Source organism: Apus apus, chromosome 2 (genome assembly GCF_020740795.1).
Source record: "Apus apus isolate bApuApu2 chromosome 2, bApuApu2.pri.cur, whole genome shotgun sequence".
Lineage (NCBI taxonomy): Eukaryota > Metazoa > Chordata > Aves > Apodiformes > Apodidae > Apus > Apus apus.
In genome coordinates this window covers 124,268,437-124,289,001 of record NC_067283.1, presented here as the reverse complement: position 1 = coordinate 124,289,001, position 20,565 = coordinate 124,268,437, and the positions used below count along the sequence as shown (strand labels likewise).

General features: G+C 41.1%; 2 protein-coding genes across 4 annotated transcripts; one reads left to right on the top strand and one right to left on the bottom strand.

The window, feature by feature from the left end:
- Positions 1-760: 760 nt before the first annotated feature.
- Positions 761-4,004, bottom strand: TMEM70 (transmembrane protein 70). Its single transcript, XM_051612047.1, has 3 exons — positions 3,442-4,004; positions 2,871-2,982; positions 761-1,429 (listed from the first exon to the last, which is right to left on the bottom strand). The coding sequence occupies exons 1-3, from the start codon at positions 3,604-3,606 to the stop codon at positions 981-983; spliced, it is 726 nt and encodes a 241-aa protein (XP_051468007.1). The 5' UTR covers positions 3,607-4,004; the 3' UTR covers positions 761-980.
- Positions 4,005-4,194: 190 nt separating this feature from the next.
- Positions 4,195-16,113, top strand: ELOC (elongin C). 3 transcript variants are annotated; one of them, XM_051610956.1, is made up of 5 exons: positions 4,228-4,262; positions 4,710-4,779; positions 10,973-11,033; positions 13,143-13,286; positions 15,681-16,113. In XM_051610956.1, exons 3-5 carry the CDS (start codon positions 11,030-11,032, stop codon positions 15,869-15,871), a joined length of 339 nt encoding a protein of 112 aa, XP_051466916.1. In that variant the 5' UTR covers positions 4,228-4,262; positions 4,710-4,779; positions 10,973-11,029; the 3' UTR covers positions 15,872-16,113. The 3 variants fall into 3 exon arrangements, with proteins under 3 accessions (XP_051466915.1, XP_051466916.1, XP_051466917.1); XM_051610955.1 differs by lacking the exon at positions 4,710-4,779 and having other exon boundaries at positions 4,195-4,262; XM_051610957.1 differs by lacking the exons at positions 4,228-4,262; positions 4,710-4,779 and adding an exon at positions 9,941-10,062.
- The last annotated feature ends 4,452 nt before the right edge of the window (positions 16,114-20,565 follow it).

Genomic DNA, 20,565 nt, shown 5'->3' with positions numbered 1-20,565 from the left:
TAACCAGTCTAGCCACACACACAAAAAGTATAACCCTCTTTTTACTTGAGCAAAAAGGTGGCTTTCTTCGCAGTGCTAAAAAACAAGAGGTACATTTTTTTAAAGGCACAAGATCCAAACAGTTCTCTCTACAGGAGATTGCCTTTTGCTTCCTCACCTTACAGAAGTGCTGAGAAAGCCCATTTGAACTAGTATTTTCTTTAGGTTAGTTCAAGTAAAGTACATTTTCAATGGGATATTCACAGAGCAAACCTTACTCTAAGGTGCTTCCCCCTTGCCAACCTAAGAGGCTTCTTGTTCTCCACTTCTGGGACAGGGTTTCTAGCTTAACAGACCATTTAGTAGCTGTCAGTAGCTAGACATTATTGCAGCACATCCACTCTCCCTGTCTTCTCCAGAGGCCTGCAGGCCTCTAGAAGGAGGCTGCAACACCAACTAGCAAGCACATCTGTCTGCTTTCTGAAGACTCCTCCTGGCCACTGATGCTCTCACAAAGGGAATGAAAACCCATCTCCATTCCCTTTATACCACCAGCAGCACTGATGAAAAAGCCCAGTCTTTTTGGATTCAGTACAGTTAATGTGTGAGGTTCAAAAACTTAAGCATGCAATTGACAGGTAATGAATATTGATGATTTTTTAAAAATGAATGGTTCCATTGGATTAGGAAATGGTGAGATTGCCTCACAGCCTATGCATTTTACAGTTCTCCTGGATAATTAACAACAAAGACCAAGCCAAGAACAAACACAAGACAGATCTAGGCATCTTTTTCTTTACTATGCTTCTGAAGAAACTGTCACGTTGTTTACAATTATTTAGAAAAAAAAAAAAGAAAAAAAAAGGTTTTTTATACATTCCAAAATGAGTTTGGGGAACTTGAGATACCTGATACTTAAGAAAATGTAATAGAACTTTACATTCTTTCACATACCTAGCACTGCACCACAAACAGTGACAGTGACATTCGTTATCTTAAAATTATTTTCTTTCACCATCTTCCTTTTCCTCCTCTAAATTAAAAAACAAGGATTTGTCATAGCCCATGAGATGGTGATAATCCTGAGGATTCGGGAAAAGCGTTGGATTAACAAGCATCGATTTTGTTTTGGCATAAAACGTTGTGAACATCTTGGTGATGTCTGGAATCTTCACATCTTTCTGATGGAAAACAGTTGCTTTTTCTGTCAAGATGGCGTTGTACGTAATGGCCGTGTACGTGTCCACCTCATCTTTGTAATAGAGTCGAACCACGTAGCCCTTGGTGAGGACGTGCAAAGTAACTGGTGTGACGAATGTAAAAAACCCGATCAACCCGTAAAAGGCAGCTTGTATGAACAGGCTTTCAAATCCAATCCCAGTTTTGAGCATAATGTAGGGCATCATGAAAAGGTTGAATATGCTGGTGGAGTACGAGAAAAACTTCACGGCTACATAAAACAGAACAAAAAGAAGATGGAAGGTTAATACTTGTGAGCAAAATTTTCTCAAGAATTACATACATTCTGCTACTATATTATGATGGCATTACTTGAACAGCTGAAGATACTGAAAATCCATTTTTCTTTTTGTTCTGGACCTCACGAAGCAACTATTGGAAGTTCAACCCTCTTTTCTTGCCACTGCTATTTTGTTTATATGTTTGTGTTGGATTCATCAAAGCTGGCAGCTGGCTGTGTTTCTGTGGTGCAGCCAGCTACTAGCTATTATGGAGTTTTCACTTTACAGGCAGGAAACTGATTTCAAAAGGAACTTGACTCCAGTCGTGGACACACACAGTGATAATCACCACAGATATGGCTGGGAATTTTCACAGAATCATAGAATGCCAGGTTGGAAGAGACCTCAAGGATCATCTGGTCCAACATTTCTAGGTAATACTGTAGTTTGTATGAGATGGCTCAGCACCCTGTCAAGCTGAGACTTAAAACTGCCCAATGTGGGGGAATCTACCACTTCCCTTGGGAGACTATTCCAATGTTTGATTGTCCTCATGGTGAAAAATTTACCTTGTGTCCAACCGGAATCTGCCCAGGAGCAACTCGTGCCCATTACCCCTTCTCTTTTCCGCGTGACTCCTTGTAAACAGGGAGTCTCCATCTTCTAGGTAGCCACCCTTTCAGTACTGGAACATTGTAATAAGGTCTCCCTGAAGCTCTTCATCAACTAATGTTGACATTCAGCATGCATTACAAGGAAACTTGCTTGGTCCCCTGCCATGCGTAACTTGCAAAACCCAAGTTATCCAGTATTAACAAGTATTCCACAGCCATTTTGCACGCAGCTTGAAAGACAGTGGCAAGTGTTCTGGATCACTCACTGTCCTTAAGCACCCATGAAAACCAGTATTCTAAAAGGCTGTGATAGTTAATTACAATGAGGCATACTTCCTCCTTCTTGAAGACACATTTCAAAAACGAGTATCAGAAAACCTCCAATGGATTACTTTTCACTAGATCTTTGTAACATTACCTGGCCAATGAAAGATCAACAAAGCCTCAATACGGATAGTGCATTTCATCACAGTATCAGAAACATTTCCGTAACATCTAAAAGCATAAAGAACGTACATAGCAGTTACAGCTAGTCTTTGTTTGCTGCTGGGTTGGGTATTGCAGTCTGAAGGCTGCAAGAGAACCAGAAGCAGGCTGAGGGGTTACAAAGGTGCACAGTACCCACAAAACTCCCTGTAGACATTAAGTGCAAGGACCACCATCACTCTTTCTGCTGCACAGAGGATCCAAGTTTTAGCAGAGTTGCAAAGGGCAACATTCACTTTTCTAATGTTGCATTTTGAAGTTCTTAAACACTGTTAAATTAAAAAAAAAAAAGGCAAAAAAAAAGCAATACAAACCACTTCAAGTCACATACCTAACACTGCCTTTGCCAAATTTCCTTTGTAAACTAATCTTCCATGTTCTGGGTGATCATTAGAGGAGGATGTGCAGAGGCTGCGAACAGCTGCTCCTCGAAAAGATGTAACCTGGAAGATGAAAGCAGCACACGGCCAAGCCACATCAGTGCTAATCTGCACTTTTTATGTAGCTACAGACACAGAGACACACAAGAGGTTGGTCCTTTCACCTGAACCTATTCCCAGCATCTCAGATTAGGGATCAAGGTTAGGCTACAGTACAAAGCGCATCACAAACTTCAACTAATAGATTGCTTGATCGCTTAGTCGCCTACGTAGATATCCCAAATCAGCATTAAACACTTGCAAAGCCACTGACCCACGCTAAGCTTGCGATTCCTTTCACAAACGGCTTTGCAGGGAGCCGTTCCGCGCCCCCGCCCGGGCTCCGTTCGCTCTCGGCTCTCACGCCCCGGGGGGCATCTCCGCTCCCTCAGAGCCGCGAATCCCGGGACCCCCGCCCTCCCCCGCCCGGCTCCCCGCGGGGAGCGGGGCCGCGCCTCATCCCCGCCCCCCCCCCCCCCCAACCTGCGGGGCCCCCGCGGCGGCAGGCGGGGCGGCCCGGCGGCGGCAGGCGGCCGGCAGCCCGCGGTGCGCGGCGCCCCGCAGCCAGGCGGCGGCGGCGGCGGCGGCGCGGGCGGAGGCGGCGGGGGGGCCGCGGCGGCAGGCGGCGGCCCGCAGCAGCGGCAGCATGTCGGGCCGTCCCGCAGCGCCCGGCCGGCGGTGAGCGCGGAGCGGTGCCACAGCCGGCAACCCCCGCAGCCCCGCGCTTTGGTTCCGGCGGCGGGAACGGCCCGCCCGCCTCCGCCGCTCCCACACCGGGCAGCCGCGGCCCGCCTCCGAGCGCCCGTGCAGCGCCCGGCCCGCGGGCCGGCTGGGTTTCTCCGCCGGGCGCCCAGGGGCGCCGCCGCGCTCACGGGTACAGCGGGGCGGGCGGAACCCAGGCGTGCGCCCGCCTGGGAGCCCCGGATCCGGCGGGTTTCGGGCCGAGCCTGCCCCGCGCGCCGCCGGGGAACAGAGGCCCTCGGGCACCGCGGGTCCCGCCGCCCCGGGGCAGGTCCCGCCGGCCCGAGGCAGGTCCCGCCGGCCCGTCTCCACACCTCCCCGCGCCCGTCCCGACATGGCGGGCCGAGACCTGCCGCTCGGGAACTACGCGCCCCAGCATGCACCGCTCTCCCCGCACAGCATGTCGGGAGCGGGGCGCAGCGCGCCCGCTAAGGGCAGAGCGCGGGGGGGGGCCCTCCTCCCTGGGCCGGAAGTGCCCCCTGACCTTGCCGGAAGTACTTGGGAGGCAGCTGGCCCGAGGCGGCGGGGCCCTGCGAGCGGGGCGGCGGGAGCGGCGCGGACGGGTGAGCGGCCGTGGGGGCGGCGGGGGCCGGCGCCGCCGGGGGCGGGGCGGGGAGGAGAAGCCGCGCCGCCGTCGTTCGGGGGACGAGGCGGGTAGAGAACGGGAAGCGGCGGGAGCCCCCGAGGCCTGCCCGTCGGAGGGGAGCGGGCCTCGCCCTCCGCGCTGCGCTCGTCTTCCTCCCGGGCACGGGGCGGCGGGGGGGCGGGGGCCGGGAGAGGCTCGGCGTCGCTGGGGAAGCGCGGGGAGCCGTCGGGGGAGGGAAGCGTGGGGGGGGCGGTGCCCGGAGGGGGTTCCTCTCCCGAGTTTCTCCCCTCTGCGTGCGGAGTGAAGCCGTCTCCTTGACATCCCTGTGCTGACGGCAAAGGGGCTTTTCGGAACGGTGCTTTAGTTAAGTACGGCTCTTAAACTTTTTTCGCCACGAATGACGTCCGTCCTCTCCCCACACCAGGCCCTAGGGAGAGGGGAAAAACTAAGGCCGAAAGAATTTAGGATGCACCCCCAGGGGTTGTTATACCAAGGTGAGAAGTGCTGGTTAAAGTCCTTTAGATGTCGTGGTCGAAGAGCGTAACCAAACAAGACTGACGGAAAGGGGTGACACACTTACCTATAGTAAGGAAAATAAGCTTTTGGGTACCATGTGTTCCTCAGAGGGAGATTCTGCTTTACTGTAAGGGAGCCTAAGCATTGGTACATTAATTATCGCTTCAGATACGTGTGAAAAGGAGAAGGGGTGTTGAGCACTTAACTTTGAGACTCGGTTTAATCTTGCAACATGTAATAGTGCCACGTACAGGAGCTTTATTAAAGGTGTCTAATACGGTAGATTATGAGTTAATCTTTGCACTCGGAGACTTAAATAGTCCTAGGCCATTTGTTTACTTGGGTTTGCTGAAGATCACTTGCAAACGTTCAACTTGGAAGCAAGCCAGGAAAACAGATAAATAAACAAGTGAGGAACCTTTAGGCTGAGATCTACTTTGTGCCCTTATTTCTGAATAGTCCCTTCTGTGCTCTCATTTCTTCCTTTTGCTATCCTAAAGAAAAGCAAACAAAAAAAACCAACAACAGAAAACCCAGAAAAAACAACCAAACAAAAAACCTGTTAGGAGAGAAATAATGTTTATTAACTGGAGTTACTTAAAAAGGGAGTTAGTGTTAATTAGTTGTTTTATGTTGGCCCCCCTCTTTGCACACCTAGCACACACCTTGCACCTTGAGATCAGCCTTTTAACGTGCTTGAAGTTATGCCAACAAATTTTTTTGTAACATTTCCTGTTAACATTGGGAGCTTTAAGGTAATCTTTAGGAACTTTCAGCACTTCATGTTTGATTTTTGTTGTTGTTGTATCAGAGAAAAGTGATTTGAGATTTTTCATATATTAAAATGGGTGATGAACAGATTTAGGAATTTCATGTGGTCTAATGTGAAGACTAAGTATTGGTGCAATGAGGAGATCCAGTTGATTCTGAGGTACCACCTTTTATCTCCAAACCTCGTATTTCTTTTTTTGATAAATTTGTAATCAGGGTCCTGCCCCATGTGCTTTGTATAGGGACAAATGAGGATCTTTCAAAAGTGTACTTAATTTCAGATGTTTTACTGTGTTTTTGCAATGCTCAGAGTCTATTACAAGAAACCCTAATGTTCTGTCGTAAAAGTTTGTGTTTTGTCAGATGAAAGTAATTTTAATGTATTTTGACAAGTTCTCTTGTACCTGGAAAGGTTCAGAATTTAATTGTCTTCATTATGGGGTAGTTTACATAACTAGTTTTTGATGAATTATTGTAACAAGAGGGTAAAAGTCCGTGTCCTATTAAATTTTGGAATATGCTAGCAGCTTGTTTTCCCTAAGTGCAGGGCTTTTCTTATCTGTTAGGAAGAAAACAATAATATACGTGTTTGGGGTTTTTTTAAGCTTTCTTAGGAATTACTGAGAAGGAAAGTTTCCTTGGATAGAAAAACAACATCTTATGTGAGGTCTTTGATACTCCATGCATGTTATCATCTCTTGTTTATCTTAACTAGTATTCACCTGTAGTATCCCTTCCTGTCACACTTCAGTTTGCTCCTGAATGTTTGAAATTTAGGGCCTGTGGGTATGGAATAATGATTCAGCTGATCTGGAAATCAGCCATACCAGTTTTACCTTGTGTTTTTTTCTAAATATGCTTCAATCCTTAATTGATGTAAATTATTTTTTGATCCATACTGAACAGTGAATACCAAGCTCAAGAGCAGGTGTTTTTTTTAAAACAAGTTAGTGATAAGGTTAAAAACAGGATGGGTTTCAGATTGAACGGTAGGAAGCTACTGTTCTAACACACAACAGCCTTTGTTCACCCATGAACTCACACTGATACACAAATGGCACCCAGAAAATGTCACATTTGGCTTCTGAACTAACCTAGGAATTCTGAAGGCATTTGTGTTGTTTGCCCCACATTTTCCAAAAGTTGGTAGCGTAGAATACAGAGATGTCACCAGCTGAAGCATGCAGAAGCAGTCTGTGTTGTGCTGCAAGTGAGTCTGAACCCATTTGAGTTTTCTTAGACCAGAATCTGATTATTTAAAGAGTTTTCTGTAGGATTAAAGAGTCTAAGTGCTTGAAATGTTTGAGTAGATTTAGTTTTCTTGTGCTAGCCAGAATAAAGCAGTGGGTTTCTGGAATCCCTGCAGTGGTTCCATGTGTTCAGTTAAATTAGCTTGTGTCCTTCAAGTCTATTCTGGTATTTAAAAAAAATAAAATATTGCATGTTTTTCATGCCAGTTTTTCCATATATTTCTTCTGCTGTTCCATACTGCTGTTCTGCTGTTCCTTAGTTGTCTGTAAACTTATGAACCAGGAAGATAGTTGACTGAAAAAATAGGCTGTGGCTTGTACAAGATCATGTTAAGTGTCTCATAACTTTGAGTGTACTTGTTGGGAAGAAGGTGCTTCTCACAAAATGATAATTTTGAACTGCTGTATGTACTAATCTTTATAAAGTGGCATGAGTTCTTGATCCAGAAGAGGAACCACTAGATGCTGCCAGGTCATTATTGGGTTTTTAGGTTTTTCAGGTTTCTTAGCTTTCTTGTTTTTATTTCCTTCTCTTTTGTTGCATTGACTCTGGGTTTTCTGTGCTCTCTGCTTTCCATATTTTGTAATGAGTAAATCTGTGTTGCTAATAGCATTCCCAATAATCTTTTTGGGTTTATTTATTTTTTAAAGACACATTGCTATAGCAGAATAGAAACTTGAGTGAAACCAAACTGTATCCCTTGCTTACATGCCAAATGCATCATATCATGAAACGTATGATATCTTTTTCTTAAAACAGGTAGGCTTTCTGCATGTTTAACTTTTGGCAATAGAATGTTAGTTTTGTTATGTATTTGGAACCAAACTTGGACCCTAGAAAAACAGTGTAAATTTTATTCTTTTTTTTTTTAGTTTATGTTCAATTGTAGGACTTAAACAGGAATAATGTTGGCATACTTCTCTCTCTTTGATGTTTATCCCTTTCAGTAATTGTTATCTTTATCTTCAATCCAACTTTATTTTGCTAAGTTGAGTAAGCAAGGCTAATTTCATACAACAGGCTCTTTGGTCATATCAGTGGCTCCTTTCTGTAGTTCTTATAGTTGGAACTTATTTTTCTTGAAAAACGAAATTCAGAATTGTGTGTGGTATTCCAGATGAGTTGTTTCTCACATGCAACTATGTTCATGTTTTCATGTCTCTGTAGCAAAGAAATCCTTGATGGGCATTAACCTCTTTCCCTGTGCACCACCCCCCCTTCTTTTTCCTTCCCCCCCCCTGCAGAGCTGCATCATTTTATAGCTAACCACAGAATGGCTATACTCCCAACTAACGAGACCTGACTACATGCAGGTAGCTTTCATTGGTCCCTACATGCAGGGATCTTGCATTTTGTATGATATAACTTCATGTGGTTTCTAGTATGCCCTTTCTCAAGACTGGTCACTTGTGTTTGTGTCTGTTCCCCTCTTGTTGCAGTGCTTTCCACTCCTGTCTCATCTAAATCTACCTATCCTTTTCTGGCAGCATTGTTTAAAAAAAAAAAAAGTTCAGTATACTTTTTGGAGGAACTAGTAGTTATTTTCTAGTCCAATTGCTCTATATTAGAGCATCATACTGTATTCTTCTAGAAAGTTTTTTTCTCATTTTAAGATTACTTTCTTACCACATTGATTTAACCTGAGATGATTTACTGAATCCAGCTTGCGTCTTGCTTGATTTGACTTTTTTCAAGGAAACGACTGATTGATTTTTTAGGTATTGAATTAGTCCAGCATGTCCAAGATCTGGCAACACTTACTGCATTTTTGTCCTCTTTTCCTTTTTAATACAATGAAATTCAGACCACTGAGCTGGATTAATTATTTTCCTCTTTAAGTGTTAATTACTGTAATTTTTTTCTCTATAATCGTATGATAGCAAATTTCATTTGATTTTATTAAAATGCTCATTGGAGTTTTTTGAGATAGCTCTGATATCTTGTTGTAGACATTTTTCAGTTCTCCAGCTTCAATGTATTAGCCTGCCCAAGAAGATCCCATCAGTTTTGTGCCCCAACCGTTCAGCACCCAAGTGTAATTTCCTTGGATGAGTTCCTGGAATTACTGAAAATGCCAAAAGCTTTTAACACTCAGTATTAAGGTATAGCTATGACAATGCACACAAATTAACTCTCAAAGGACATTATTGAATGTGTGTTATTTTCAGGAACTTTTCACCTGCCAAGGGTATGAGTGAAAGTGTTCCTTATGCCAGTGAAGGAAAGGAAGGAAACCAGGGGAAGGAAAATACTTTTAAAGATATTTCTGTAAAGTCAGGATACTTTTCAAAGACGTCAGCAATGTAAGTGGAGGATGTTTTCTGCTTGGTTCTCTACAGACAACTAAAAAGGGTTGGTTATGTATGTGTAGTTTGATTAGGTGTGCATAACGAAGTACCTTCTTCTGAAAGCTGGAGGAAATATTCAGTCTGTTTCATATTACTACTTAACAAAAAGGAGAAATAGGCAAATCAGCAACAAAGTGTTGATGGCAATAGCAAATAGCTGCATCTTCTGAAGAGATGCAGAGATCTCTATAAAACTTTCTCCAAATCCTGCTGCTCCCTCCTCAACTTGCTTGTATTTTTTTGCTACGCTTTTACCAGAAACACAGGAGGGAGAGCAAGGGGGAGTGGTCTCTATTCTGTTTTTTCACACTTCCTGCTCTGCATTCCTTCTCTGGTGAGTAATAGCAGTTTATGCCTCTCCCGTTGCTCATTACCTTTCAAAGCAACAACATGGATTGTCAGAATTCTTAACAGTCTCTTTGCTGCCCCTGACGCTGTATCAGCTGGGAAACCATCCAGAATCACTGGTGTTGTTTTCCTGAACCTGTGGGCACACAACAGTCGTTCATTGATTTGTACTGGGTTAATGTTTGGAGAGTAGCTGTTGATGTGAAAGGAATTTTAGGACAGCAGGTGGGTGGGTGGAATTTCATTTCCAAAGTTTTCTTTTCCACAGCAGAGGTGCAACTCAGCATAAAGAAATATATGTTGTATCTGAACATACCAGATTTGTTTTGCAAATAAGTGCTTCTGCTTCAATTTCTCTAACTCTTTGCTTTCATTTACATGGCAAAATATGTATGCAGGAAGCTGGATGCCAGTTTATAAGCTGTGGAAGCTCCTGGTTAACCTGCCATGTGAATACCTACTATCTGAAGTAGATTACCTAGGTGACATTGGTAGCTGTATCAGGATCTGTCAATCTTCTGGGAAGGACAGGTTGAATGCCAGGTATTTAGTGCACACTGATTAGACTGACCCCTGAGCCTGCTCTTCTCCAGCCTAAACAACTCCAGTTTTCTCAGCCTCTCCTCATATGACAAATGCTTCAGTCCCTTGGACATCTTTGTGGCCTTTTGCAGGACTCCACTTAGTCTGACATGTACTGGGGAGCCCAGAGCTGGACATAGCACTCCAGATGAATCCCACTAGTGCTGAGTGGAGGGGCAGGATCACCTCCCTCCACCTGCTGGCCAGGGTACTGTTGGCCACCTTTGCTGCAAGGGGGCATTGCCAGCTCATGTTCAACATGGTGTGCACCAGCACCCCCAGGTCTCTTTCTGCAAAGCTGCTTCCCAGCTGGTTCGGCCTCCAGCCAGTACTGGTACCTGGGGTAATTCTGCCCAAGGTACAGGGATTTGCATTTGCCTTTGATTAACTTAGGTTTCCTGTTGGCCCCTTTCTCCAGCTTGTCAGGGTCTCTCCAAATGGCAGGACAACCACTCCTCTAGTCACACCATAATGAACTGTTTTCTGACTGTATATTTTTTTTCTCTAGACGTGCTGTTCAGTCTCTGCAGTGTGGCAAAACTTGTTTTCGTTATCTCCCCAGTACCATTGCATGGGTGGTGTCTAGTGATAAAAGTCACAAGGCTCTTGAAATAATTCTGGCTTTATAATAAAGGGTATTTTGAAAGCTTAGGGGAACAACTTTTTTACAAAGTAAGTTAAGATTTAGAGATCCTTGAATATGGTAGGGATCTCTTGACAGCAAAAATAGCTTTCAAAACATAATGCTTGTGAACATTGCATGCTGTGTATCATAATTTTCTGAAGGGTGTTTATGATAACATGAAGACTAATAACTGAAGCTGACTAATGAAATTGTACCACTGACTGAATTGCTGCTTGTGTTTTTCAGACACTCCTATTGCAAAAGCTGCTGTTGAAAAGAAACAATTTTTTTTATAAGAAGAGAATGGGTAAGTTCATTGTCTTAGAGGTTGTTTATTTTGTTTGCTATTCTGTGAAACATTTTCTCTTAAATCAGTAGAGAAGGTGGATTGTAAGACTGTAAACATGGCACTGTTTCTTCTAGTAGCCTCAAAAGTTAATGGAACTTCCTACAAATGTTTTAGGAGGATTTTCTCAAGTGATTGTTAGTTTGTTGAAAGACTTGTTCAGACTGCATCTATCTAACAATAAATTTCACTTGTTAAATATGCATAGTGCTGAAAATACACATGCTAGAATATGATGCCTTTAGGCTTTTATAGCACTAAACTTCTGGATAGTGGACAAGACTATTTCACTATGTACTGTTTAAAATATTTTTTTGTTTTCTTGTTGTCTTAAGGTCAACCTGTTGAATTCTGGCTAAGTAATCATAATAGGGACCGATTTTTTATAAATTGCATTGTGTGTGTGATGACTAAATGTCTGAAACTGTCATAGCTGTGTCGACAAATGTCTAGTTAATGAAACATGATTGGACAGGTTCAGGTTTTACCTGTACTTCTTCTGAATGTATTTTAGTATGTTTGGCACTAGCAGTACTTTACTAAAGTACTTTACTAAAATTGGCAATAACTACATGATAATTAAATTTTAACTCAACATTCACAAAGCAACTTAACTGTTTGGGGGAATGTTATATTTGCTATAACACTAGATACAATGCAAGGTACATATTCTAATAGAGTAATTTCTATTCTTTGTGTCAGAAGGAGAAACAACTAACAATTTAATGGAAGGTCTGAAGTGTATATCTGTTTTAATTTTCCGTACTTCTGCATACAATCATGGAATACTGGCAGAATATTACTTTTCTAGATGCATACAAATCTCTTCTGTTGTATTTTTTTCAAAGCTAGAAGAACTTCTAGGATTTTAATTTTTAATTTTCTGTCAAGTTTAATACTGTTGTGAAAATCAAATTCTATGTGCAATGTCAAATTCAAGTATTTTTAATGGAATTCTAACTATATTTATTATCTTAGTCCCTCAGAAAATATAGTATTTGAAAGAAGGCATTAACTTTCAAGTTTAAATTCAATAGGAATTGTATATTTAGTGGCGTGGGTTTTTTCACACAGATGTTTGTTTGTTTGTTTGTTTCAAATATTTTTTAATGCTAGTGCAGTCTTTAGTAATAGAGTTTACAGGAACAGACCAACTACAGAGACAGTCTCCCTAGTGTGGTGGTATCCTGTCGTGCTGAGCACAAAGTAGTTGGTGGTTCCTAGAGCAGGCTGCCTAAACAGACAAGAAAGGTGCGAGATGGGCAAACTGTTAAAAGACTGCACAGATTGAACAAGGCAGTGCTGGCAACAGTAATGTTCTTTTTTCAGCTTTTTAAAGATAGTACTGTTAAGAGAAAAAACAAAAAGGAAAGGGGTAGAAGAGCTTCTAGAGAAATAAAATAGTGTATAGTGAGATGAAAGGGAAGCAAAAAATGTACAGTCAGAACTGCTGTGGGGAGAATTTCCAGATTTCCCTGGTTTTAGTGCTTTGCACTTTCCATGTTTTCCACCAAAGGTCACGAGTGTGCACTAATGCTGTGTCGTTCTGGGTCTGCCTGGACAGTGGGGGAGGATGAATCTTATTTAATGTATTTTCATGTATTTCTTAAGTACGGGAATACTGACTGGTTTTATTCTTGCCTGTGCTTCAAAAAGCACTTTTTTCCTTGCAGTCTGTATTTTTAGATATTACATATATACTTAGGTAACTTTTAGGAAGTACTAGTACAGTAAACATTGCAGTAGCCGTATGGAGGGAAGCAGTAGCATGTTCAACTTACTTGAGCAAGTCTAGTGGAAAATTTCACCCCTACACAGAATTTTAGAAATCATTTTAGAATTTGGTGATGGATAAATAAGAGAGATATAAATTAAAAAGTCCTACTTTTGCAAAAAAATCTTACTTTAACAAAGAAGTTGTCTTCAAGTATGCAAAATACTTCTTTCTTATTTCTGGTTGTATTTGCTTCTTCAGTTTGCGAACAGTTGTAGAAAAGACTGCAGCTTGCATTCTTAGCTATGTGAATCAGTCATTGTGCTCTGAAATGTTTCATCTGTTTTCCATTATAGATGGAGAAGAGAAAACGTATGGTGGGTGTGAGGGCCCAGATGCTATGTATGTGAAGTTAATATCCTCCGATGGCCACGAATTCATTGTAAAAAGAGAGCATGCATTAACATCAGGAACAATAAAAGCTATGCTGAGTGGACCAGGTAGGTACAAAAGATTTAATATCTGCAAGTCCTTTGTTTTCACTTTTGGACAGATTGCATTTATATCTTTCAGTGAGTGAAAGTTAGAATAAATTACAACTTTTCCAGCTCCTGTCTAGTTCCTCTTTCCAGTGGAACAGTCCACCTCTGTGGTGTATGGGCTACCAGACATATAATTGGACTCTGCTTTTGGACAGTTAGTGATCTTATGGTGCCATTACTAGTAGTTTCCCATAGTATGAGAACTTGAGAGTATTACATCAAATGTGTAACTGTCAAGTTCAAAACAAATGAGTCAGTAGTTGGTGGACCTTTTAGTATTCTATACTGGGTCTGGCTTGTATGGAGTTAATTTTCTTCAGAGGAGGTCCTATGTTTCTGTGTGTTATATTTGTGGCCAAAACAATTCTGGTAAGGCACCAATGTTTGCACAGTGTTCAGGCTATCTCTGTTTCCCCCTCTTCCCCCCCCCACCTAATGAATAGCCAGGGGTGTGTGTAAGGGGTTTGGAGGGAAAACAACCAGGCAGATGACCCAACTAACCAAAGAGATATTGCATGTCATATAATGTCATGTTCAGAAGTCAAAAGGGAGCGGAGGAGGTTAGGGAGGGTAGCCATCTTTTACTTGGGGACTGGCTGGGCCTCAGTCTACCCATGGCAGGTGGTGGTGAGTGATGAGCTTTGCATCAGTTAGCTTGTTTCCTTTCTCTTCTTCCACTTGTCTTTTGCTTATTAAACAATTTTTTCTCTCAATCCAAGAGTTTTCTTGCTTTTATTCTTCCTTTCGTCTTCAAGCAAGCAGCTGTGTGGTACTTAGCAGCCTACTGAGGTTTAGGCCACAGCACATTCACAAGATCCTATGGCAAGGAGTTCCTGAGCTCACTGACTAAAATTAGCTTGAGAGGAGGGTAGATAAACTCACAGACAGGAAGGACTTTATATGTTACTGAACATATGAGACTACTTCTGGTTTAAGGAGTATCTTGAAGACTGAAAGGGTGGATGAGAGAAGAGGGAGAAGTTAACTTAGCTCTTTTGTGAGACCCCACCTGGAGTACTGTGTCCAGTTCAGCATAAGAGCTCCTGGAGAGCATCGAGAGAAGAGCCACAAAGATGATCCAAGGGCTGGAGCACCTCTCCTGTGAAGACAAGCTGAGGGAGTTGGGGTTGTTCAACCTGGAGGAGAGAAGGCTCTGGGGACACCTCATAGTGGCCTTCCAGTACCTGAAGAGGGCCTACAGGAAGGCTGGGGAAGGACTTTTTACAAGGGCTTTTAGTGAGAGGACAAGGAGTGATGGATTAAAACTGGAGGAGGGGAGATTGATTTAGACATTAGGAAGAGAGTGTTTAGTGTGAGGGTGGTAACACACTGCAACAGGTTGCCCAGGGAAGTTATGGAAGCCCTACCCCAGGAAGTACTCAAGGGCAGGTTGGATGGGGCTCTGAGCAACCTGGTCTAGTGGGGGATGTCCTTTCCAGTGCAAGGGGGTGGATCTAGATGATGATTAAGGTCCCTTCCAGCCCAAACCTTTCTGTGATTCTATGATCAACACGTGCTTTCCCTATTCTGTACACGCATCATTTACCTTTGGTCACTTGTGTGGTGGGCAGTGGCTATATGGAGCTCTGGTATGAATATGATCATTCTTATATTCTCTTTCAGATTCTGGTGAGGGGAATTACTATAGACATCTATTTGATTAATCTGTTTTTTAATTACTTAGTAACAGTTGGGCAAACTGAGCAAGTAAAATTTCAGAAAGATGAGGAAAAGAGGGACAAAAATAACAGTAGAAGGGCTGTGGAACTATCCACAAGATGCCTTCTTATCATCCAAGTTTCATGCTTATAGGCACTATAGAAAGTTGGTTTCAAATGTGCTTGCATTTTGAGATTTGAGCTTTGGATAAATTCTTCAGTATTCTTCCTATGTAACCTTTCCTCCAGTACATCTCAAGTTTCCCTGTCCCTCCTGCTTGCCTATTTCTACAGCTTACCAAGTTAATGCATCTCTGAGGTTTCAACCCTCTGTCAAATCTGCCTGAAACTGATAATGGTGCATCTGCAGATACAGAACATCTAGAAACCTTTTATTTTTTTCCTTGGAGAAGACAGCTGGAAATTTGGATCAATACTTTTTTTCTTTTTTCTTTTTCTTTTTCTTTTTTTAATGTTGTTACTGTGACCTGGAATTTTAAAATGCTTGAGGGTTGTGAATGTGGCACATCCTGCTTTACACTGGAATTTTCATACCTGGGAATAAGGGACTTAGACGAGTCTATTTAAAATGTGTTGTATTAGTATTGTAAAGCATTTAATTTTGCAGTGAACTGAGGCTCTGATTTTGGGTTGATGCTTTGTTGTGTGTTTGTTTTGTTTTGTTTTTCCACAGGTCAATTTGCAGAAAATGAAACAAATGAGGTGAATTTTAGAGAGATCCCATCCCATGTCCTATCCAAAGTATGCATGTATTTCACCTACAAGGTCCGCTATACTAACAGCTCGACGGAGATTCCTGAATTCCCAATTGCACCTGAAATTGCACTGGAACTTCTGATGGCTGCAAACTTCTTAGATTGTTAAATAAAATAAATTATAAAAAAAAATGTAAAACTTTTTTCAGTATTTAATACATGTAGTTCAGTTAGTAACTTTTTTCAGATAGCATGTTGCGTGTGTGCTATTGAGAACTGTAAAGTTCACTGCAGAGGCAATTGCCTTCAGTCCTTTTGCATATAGCAATCATTCAGTTGAAGTTTGTTTTGCTGCTTACACAACTAAGGAACTTTTCACAAACTGAGACAAATAAACAAATATGCCAATTAGTAGATGGCTATGCCTTATCCTTTAGGTGTGGTAGAACTTTCTTTTAATACCATGACCATAGAAAATACTGGAGTTTAGTCTAATGCTCTCTAAAAGGTAATTATAGTTAAATATGAGTAGCTGTTTAGGGTTTCTAACTTTATCTTATTGTTGAAGTTTCTAAACATCTGAACTTAATCTCCTTTGTAAGATAGCTGTCCTTTAGCATAGTTACACTAACTAGATTAGAAGTGCCCTCCCTAAGGTTTGTATACCAACCGTGATACTCTATTTAGATGGAAAGTGGAGTAAGTAGGAGAATGCTTAAGGCTTTTAATTTAATTCATAGTATAGACGTGTGTAAAGGTGTACTTGATACATTTTTCTTTTATAACCTACATTTTCCCCGTTGGTAATTACAAATATTTAAGTCACTTGTCTCTACAGTAAGACTGTGATCCTACTGACAGTGGCTTTTAAGGGGAAAAAATAACTGTTACAATCTGTGTATATTATCTTCTGTATAACATAAAAAGTTATTCTTAATGTACTGTCACTTGACCTGATATGGATTTTTTATGGTTTCAGTTATGGTTTTTTTCCATTGTTGTGATTGGTTCTGTAAAGTCTGTATTTAATCTTTAGAGTTGTAGTTGTTTAAATTTTGTAACATAGCAACTGAAAAGATAGCAGTTACCCTATCTTTTACTTCTTCCTCGACCTCTCCCTTGTATCCACAGGAAAAGACCCTGAGATGTGGAGGTCTTTTATATTTGAAGGAAAGGACATTAAGCAGATGTTTAAGGAGCTGTTTTATAAATTTCTTAGGTATTTCCAATGTTTTTACAAATATTTTAAGGGAAAAGGATTGGCAAGCCACTGACATAATACTAGAGTGGAGCACATCATCTCTTGGTAGCTCCTACTGGTAGTTGCCTATACTATCGGTTCTTTGTTCAAAACAAGTTTCCTTAAAGAAAAAAAAAATGAAACTTGAGATAAGATGTAGCTTTTTGTTCAGTTGCAGCTTGAAGAACCCTTCTGCAAAAATAATTGTAAAAGAGAATGAATCTAATGCATCATAAAAAATGGTGCAAGAACAAGGTAGTTAGGGTTTCCATCAGTTGCCACTATTTAAACTTTGTTTTGATCAAGAAGTGGTTGTGGTCTTTCATGGAAAAGTCCCACAAACAGATGGTGGGACCTCTTTATTGATGTATTAAATCATGGTGAATTTAGAGGGCTGAAACTCCCTTCTAAACCTGTTTGCCAACATAAATACAACTTTGAGATTTTCCTGGACAAAACCTAGTAACTTACACAGACTAGGCAGCCTGCCCTTGGAGGAGTTCAGTTCTGACAAATGAAATTTTACTCTGGGATCGAAAAATGCTTGATAAGACAAGCTGACATTTGTCAATGTGTCAATAGATTATCTGACATTTGTTCACATCACGTACTTTGGCACAATTTATTGTGTTTAATGTGGGGATGTTTATGACTAGATTGGTTTTGCACGATAAAGCTGAAGTGCATTGCAAGGTGATTGAAATCGTATGCTTAAGCACTCTGGTCAGTGCTGTTAGTAACTCATTTTCAAAAGCACTAAAAAGATAAAGACAAACCAGACATACCCTGTTATGCTGCTTTTGTTAGAACCACTAGGAATACCCTAAAAGGTCAAGGAATATCAACATGGATATTTTAGTCCCAGCTACCTTTCAGTCTGAGCAAGTCTAAAGTTCTTCGGCCATTTTTTATATTCTTGAGGTTAATGACTTTAAGATAAAAATTATTTTGTTTACAATTGAAGTTAAAAGTGTGTGATTTTTTTAAAAAAAGGTGTTTCTTTTCCTTTCCTCCCCCCTGCTTTGAGTATTCAAAAATAATTTCCTGTTAAAACATAATGCATTTTATTATTCCGTACTTCAGCAGTAAGGTAAAATAGCTGGTTTAGTTCTAAATAATAATTTTGTTGTTTTTTTCTTCAGCTTAATGTATCATACAATAGCTTTGAACACTCAGGAAATGCAGTAGTGTCCTACAGTGCACTATTTGCAAAACCACCGCTGTTAAAACTAACCTGCAGATTTCTAAGGGGGAGGGGGGACAGAGGGAATTAGTGCAATTTCCGTGATAGTGACATGGGTATGCTATTATCAGACAATTGGAAAATTACCACGCTTAACCCCCGAGTTCTAAATAAATTTCAAAATTGAAAATTTTTAAACCTGTGTTTCTGTTGATTTATGACTTTTCAGAGCAAGTATTCGTATGTAGAACCATAATTTTCATGGCTCTGTGGTGAGCAAATTGCTAATATAATTAGGATTTGGCTAATAGGTTGTGAAACTGCATGTATACTATTAAAGGGGTTTTTTTTTCATGGTTCTGAAGTTTTATGGATTTTAAGTGTTTATGTATCTATCTTTGTGCACCTCTGAATTACAAATATGCACAATTCTCAGAAACAAGTACTGAAAAAGGATGATATTCCTGAACAGCCTTGAAGAGGATTATTTTTAAGGCTTCATGTGTCCTGTAATACTCTTTTTACCTAGTAAGCTAGTCCTGTATCTGATGGTGCAGTTTTAAACTGAACCACTGATTTAGCCATAAAAAATTGCAGATTCTTCACTAAGTAATGAGAAAAGTCCCGTAGGGTTATGGCATTTCATCATTTCAGTATGTATAAGCTGCTGAAGAAGTCCTTGATGGTGTCCAACATGAAACAGCCTGTGCATCTGGAACGATCAGAACTCTGCTCCACAAGACAGGACATTCCATTTTGGTTTTGAGGTTGAAGAAAGGAGGATTCACCATCAAGATCTGCCACACTATCTTATTCAACAGCTGCATTGAACACTATTTCTTAATGGTAGTAAGTGTGGAAAATTGGTTGCTTCCCTCTGCTCTTTATTGCTGTATGTTTCCCAGGTGTACGTTGCAGCAGTGGCTATTTGTTTTATTCACCCTTTCTTGTTTTTATTTTTCCTGTTGAAAGGGGTTTCCCAACACCTGCCTAAATCTACGGGGTAGATAAAATGAACAAGGAAATTATTTGGGTAGGAAAGGTAACTTTTCAGTTCATGTTTGGTGTCCCTAGTTTTATGTATTTTGTGACGTCTCAAATGTTGCACTACAATTTAGAAGAGTAACAGCACAGTAAAAGCACAGTGTTAGTGTGGAAGTACTAATGAGATATAGCAGGCTTTGCTAGCTGAAAGTGAGGGTGGAGGCTGTGCTGTAAACTTAATTTCAACAACTGAAGAAGAGAAAAACAGCAGGAACTCATTTTAAGATTGAGTGGATTTGGAAATTAAACTACTGTGTGGTTTTTCAAAGACAGACCAAAGCTTTGCAACTAGCAAAAAGAAAGGAAGGCAAGGCAGGAAGGAAGGCAGGAAGGTAGGCAGGCAGGCAGGAAGGAAGGCAGGAAGGAAGGCAGGGCAAGGCAGGGCAAGGGAAAGGGAAAGAGAAGGAAAGGGAAAGAGAAGGAAAGGGAAAGAGAAGGAAAGGGAAAGGAAAGGAAAGGAAAGGAAAGGAAAGGAAAGGAAAGGAAAGGAAAGGAAAGGAAAGGAAAGGAAAGGAAAGGAAAGGAAAGGAAAGGAAAGGAAAGGAAAGGAAAGGAAAGGAAAGGAAAGGAAAGGAAAGGAAAGGAAAGGAAAGGAAAGGAAAGGAAAGGAGGAAGACAGGCATCAGGTTGTTTTTCCCATGGGAAAAGTTTAACTTTGAAGGGGTTTCTGACAACAAATTGGATTGGAGTTGGATTTTTTTTTTTTTAAATGTAGCTTACTAGTGGCAATTTTATGGGACAATACCAATGCTGTGAATACAATGTGTTGCACAATGCTTGGAAGAGCTAGAAAAAAGCACAGAGTAGATTTTGTGATTATGATCGGTCACCTATGAAGCTTGTTTAAGTGTCATCACAGAGAAAAGGACGGTGACTTTTTAGCAATTCAAGTTTTAACAAGTGTTACTTGTCATGAACTAAAGCTTTGAGTATGTTACATCTGAAACATAGGTTGTGGTGCTGTCTCTCTTCTATGGGAGAAAGGTCACTGAGATTAAAAAAAAATAAAACATCTCAGTCATTACTATGTTACTGTTTTATGTTTACAAAATATAGAATTTCCCTTCCATGCTACGTGGGAGGAGAACCTGAGATACAAGATTGTGATTTGGAGGACTTCAACATTTTATCTTACTCAACTTACATGCTCAGACAGTTTTCAAGATATTAATCATCTAATGTTTTGTAGCTCCACTTGCTGAGGGCAGAATTGGAAAATTAAGTTAAAATTGCCCCTGAAATATGCACGCATTTTAGACTGGTGAAAGTAACAACTGGAGAGTTTTGAGATGAATTAAAATCTTGCTGTAGAGTTCTAAAGTTACTGGTTTTCAGGATGGTTTTGTAAGATTTTTGAGGGAATACAGGCATGGGTTAATGCTACTCCATATTTATT

What these genes read in the sequence shown, in the direction of transcription:
- ELOC (XM_051610955.1), top strand. An exon ending in AGCTATGCTGAGTGGACCAG is followed by an intron (nt 13,287 to 15,680) that starts GTAGGTACAAAA and finishes GTTTTTCCACAG; the next exon opens with GTCAATTTGCAGAAAATGAA.
- TMEM70 (XM_051612047.1), bottom strand. Translation starts at nt 3,606, where the DNA reads ATGCTGCCGCTGCTGCGGGCCGCCGCCTGCCGCCGCGGCCCCCCCGCC. An exon ending in CCGCCGCGGGGGCCCCGCAG is followed by an intron (nt 2,983 to 3,441) that starts GTTGGGGGGGGG and finishes TTCATCTTCCAG; the next exon opens with GTTACATCTTTTCGAGGAGC. An exon ending in TTTGGCAAAGGCAGTGTTAG is followed by an intron (nt 1,430 to 2,870) that starts GTATGTGACTTG and finishes TGTTTTATGTAG; the next exon opens with CCGTGAAGTTTTTCTCGTAC.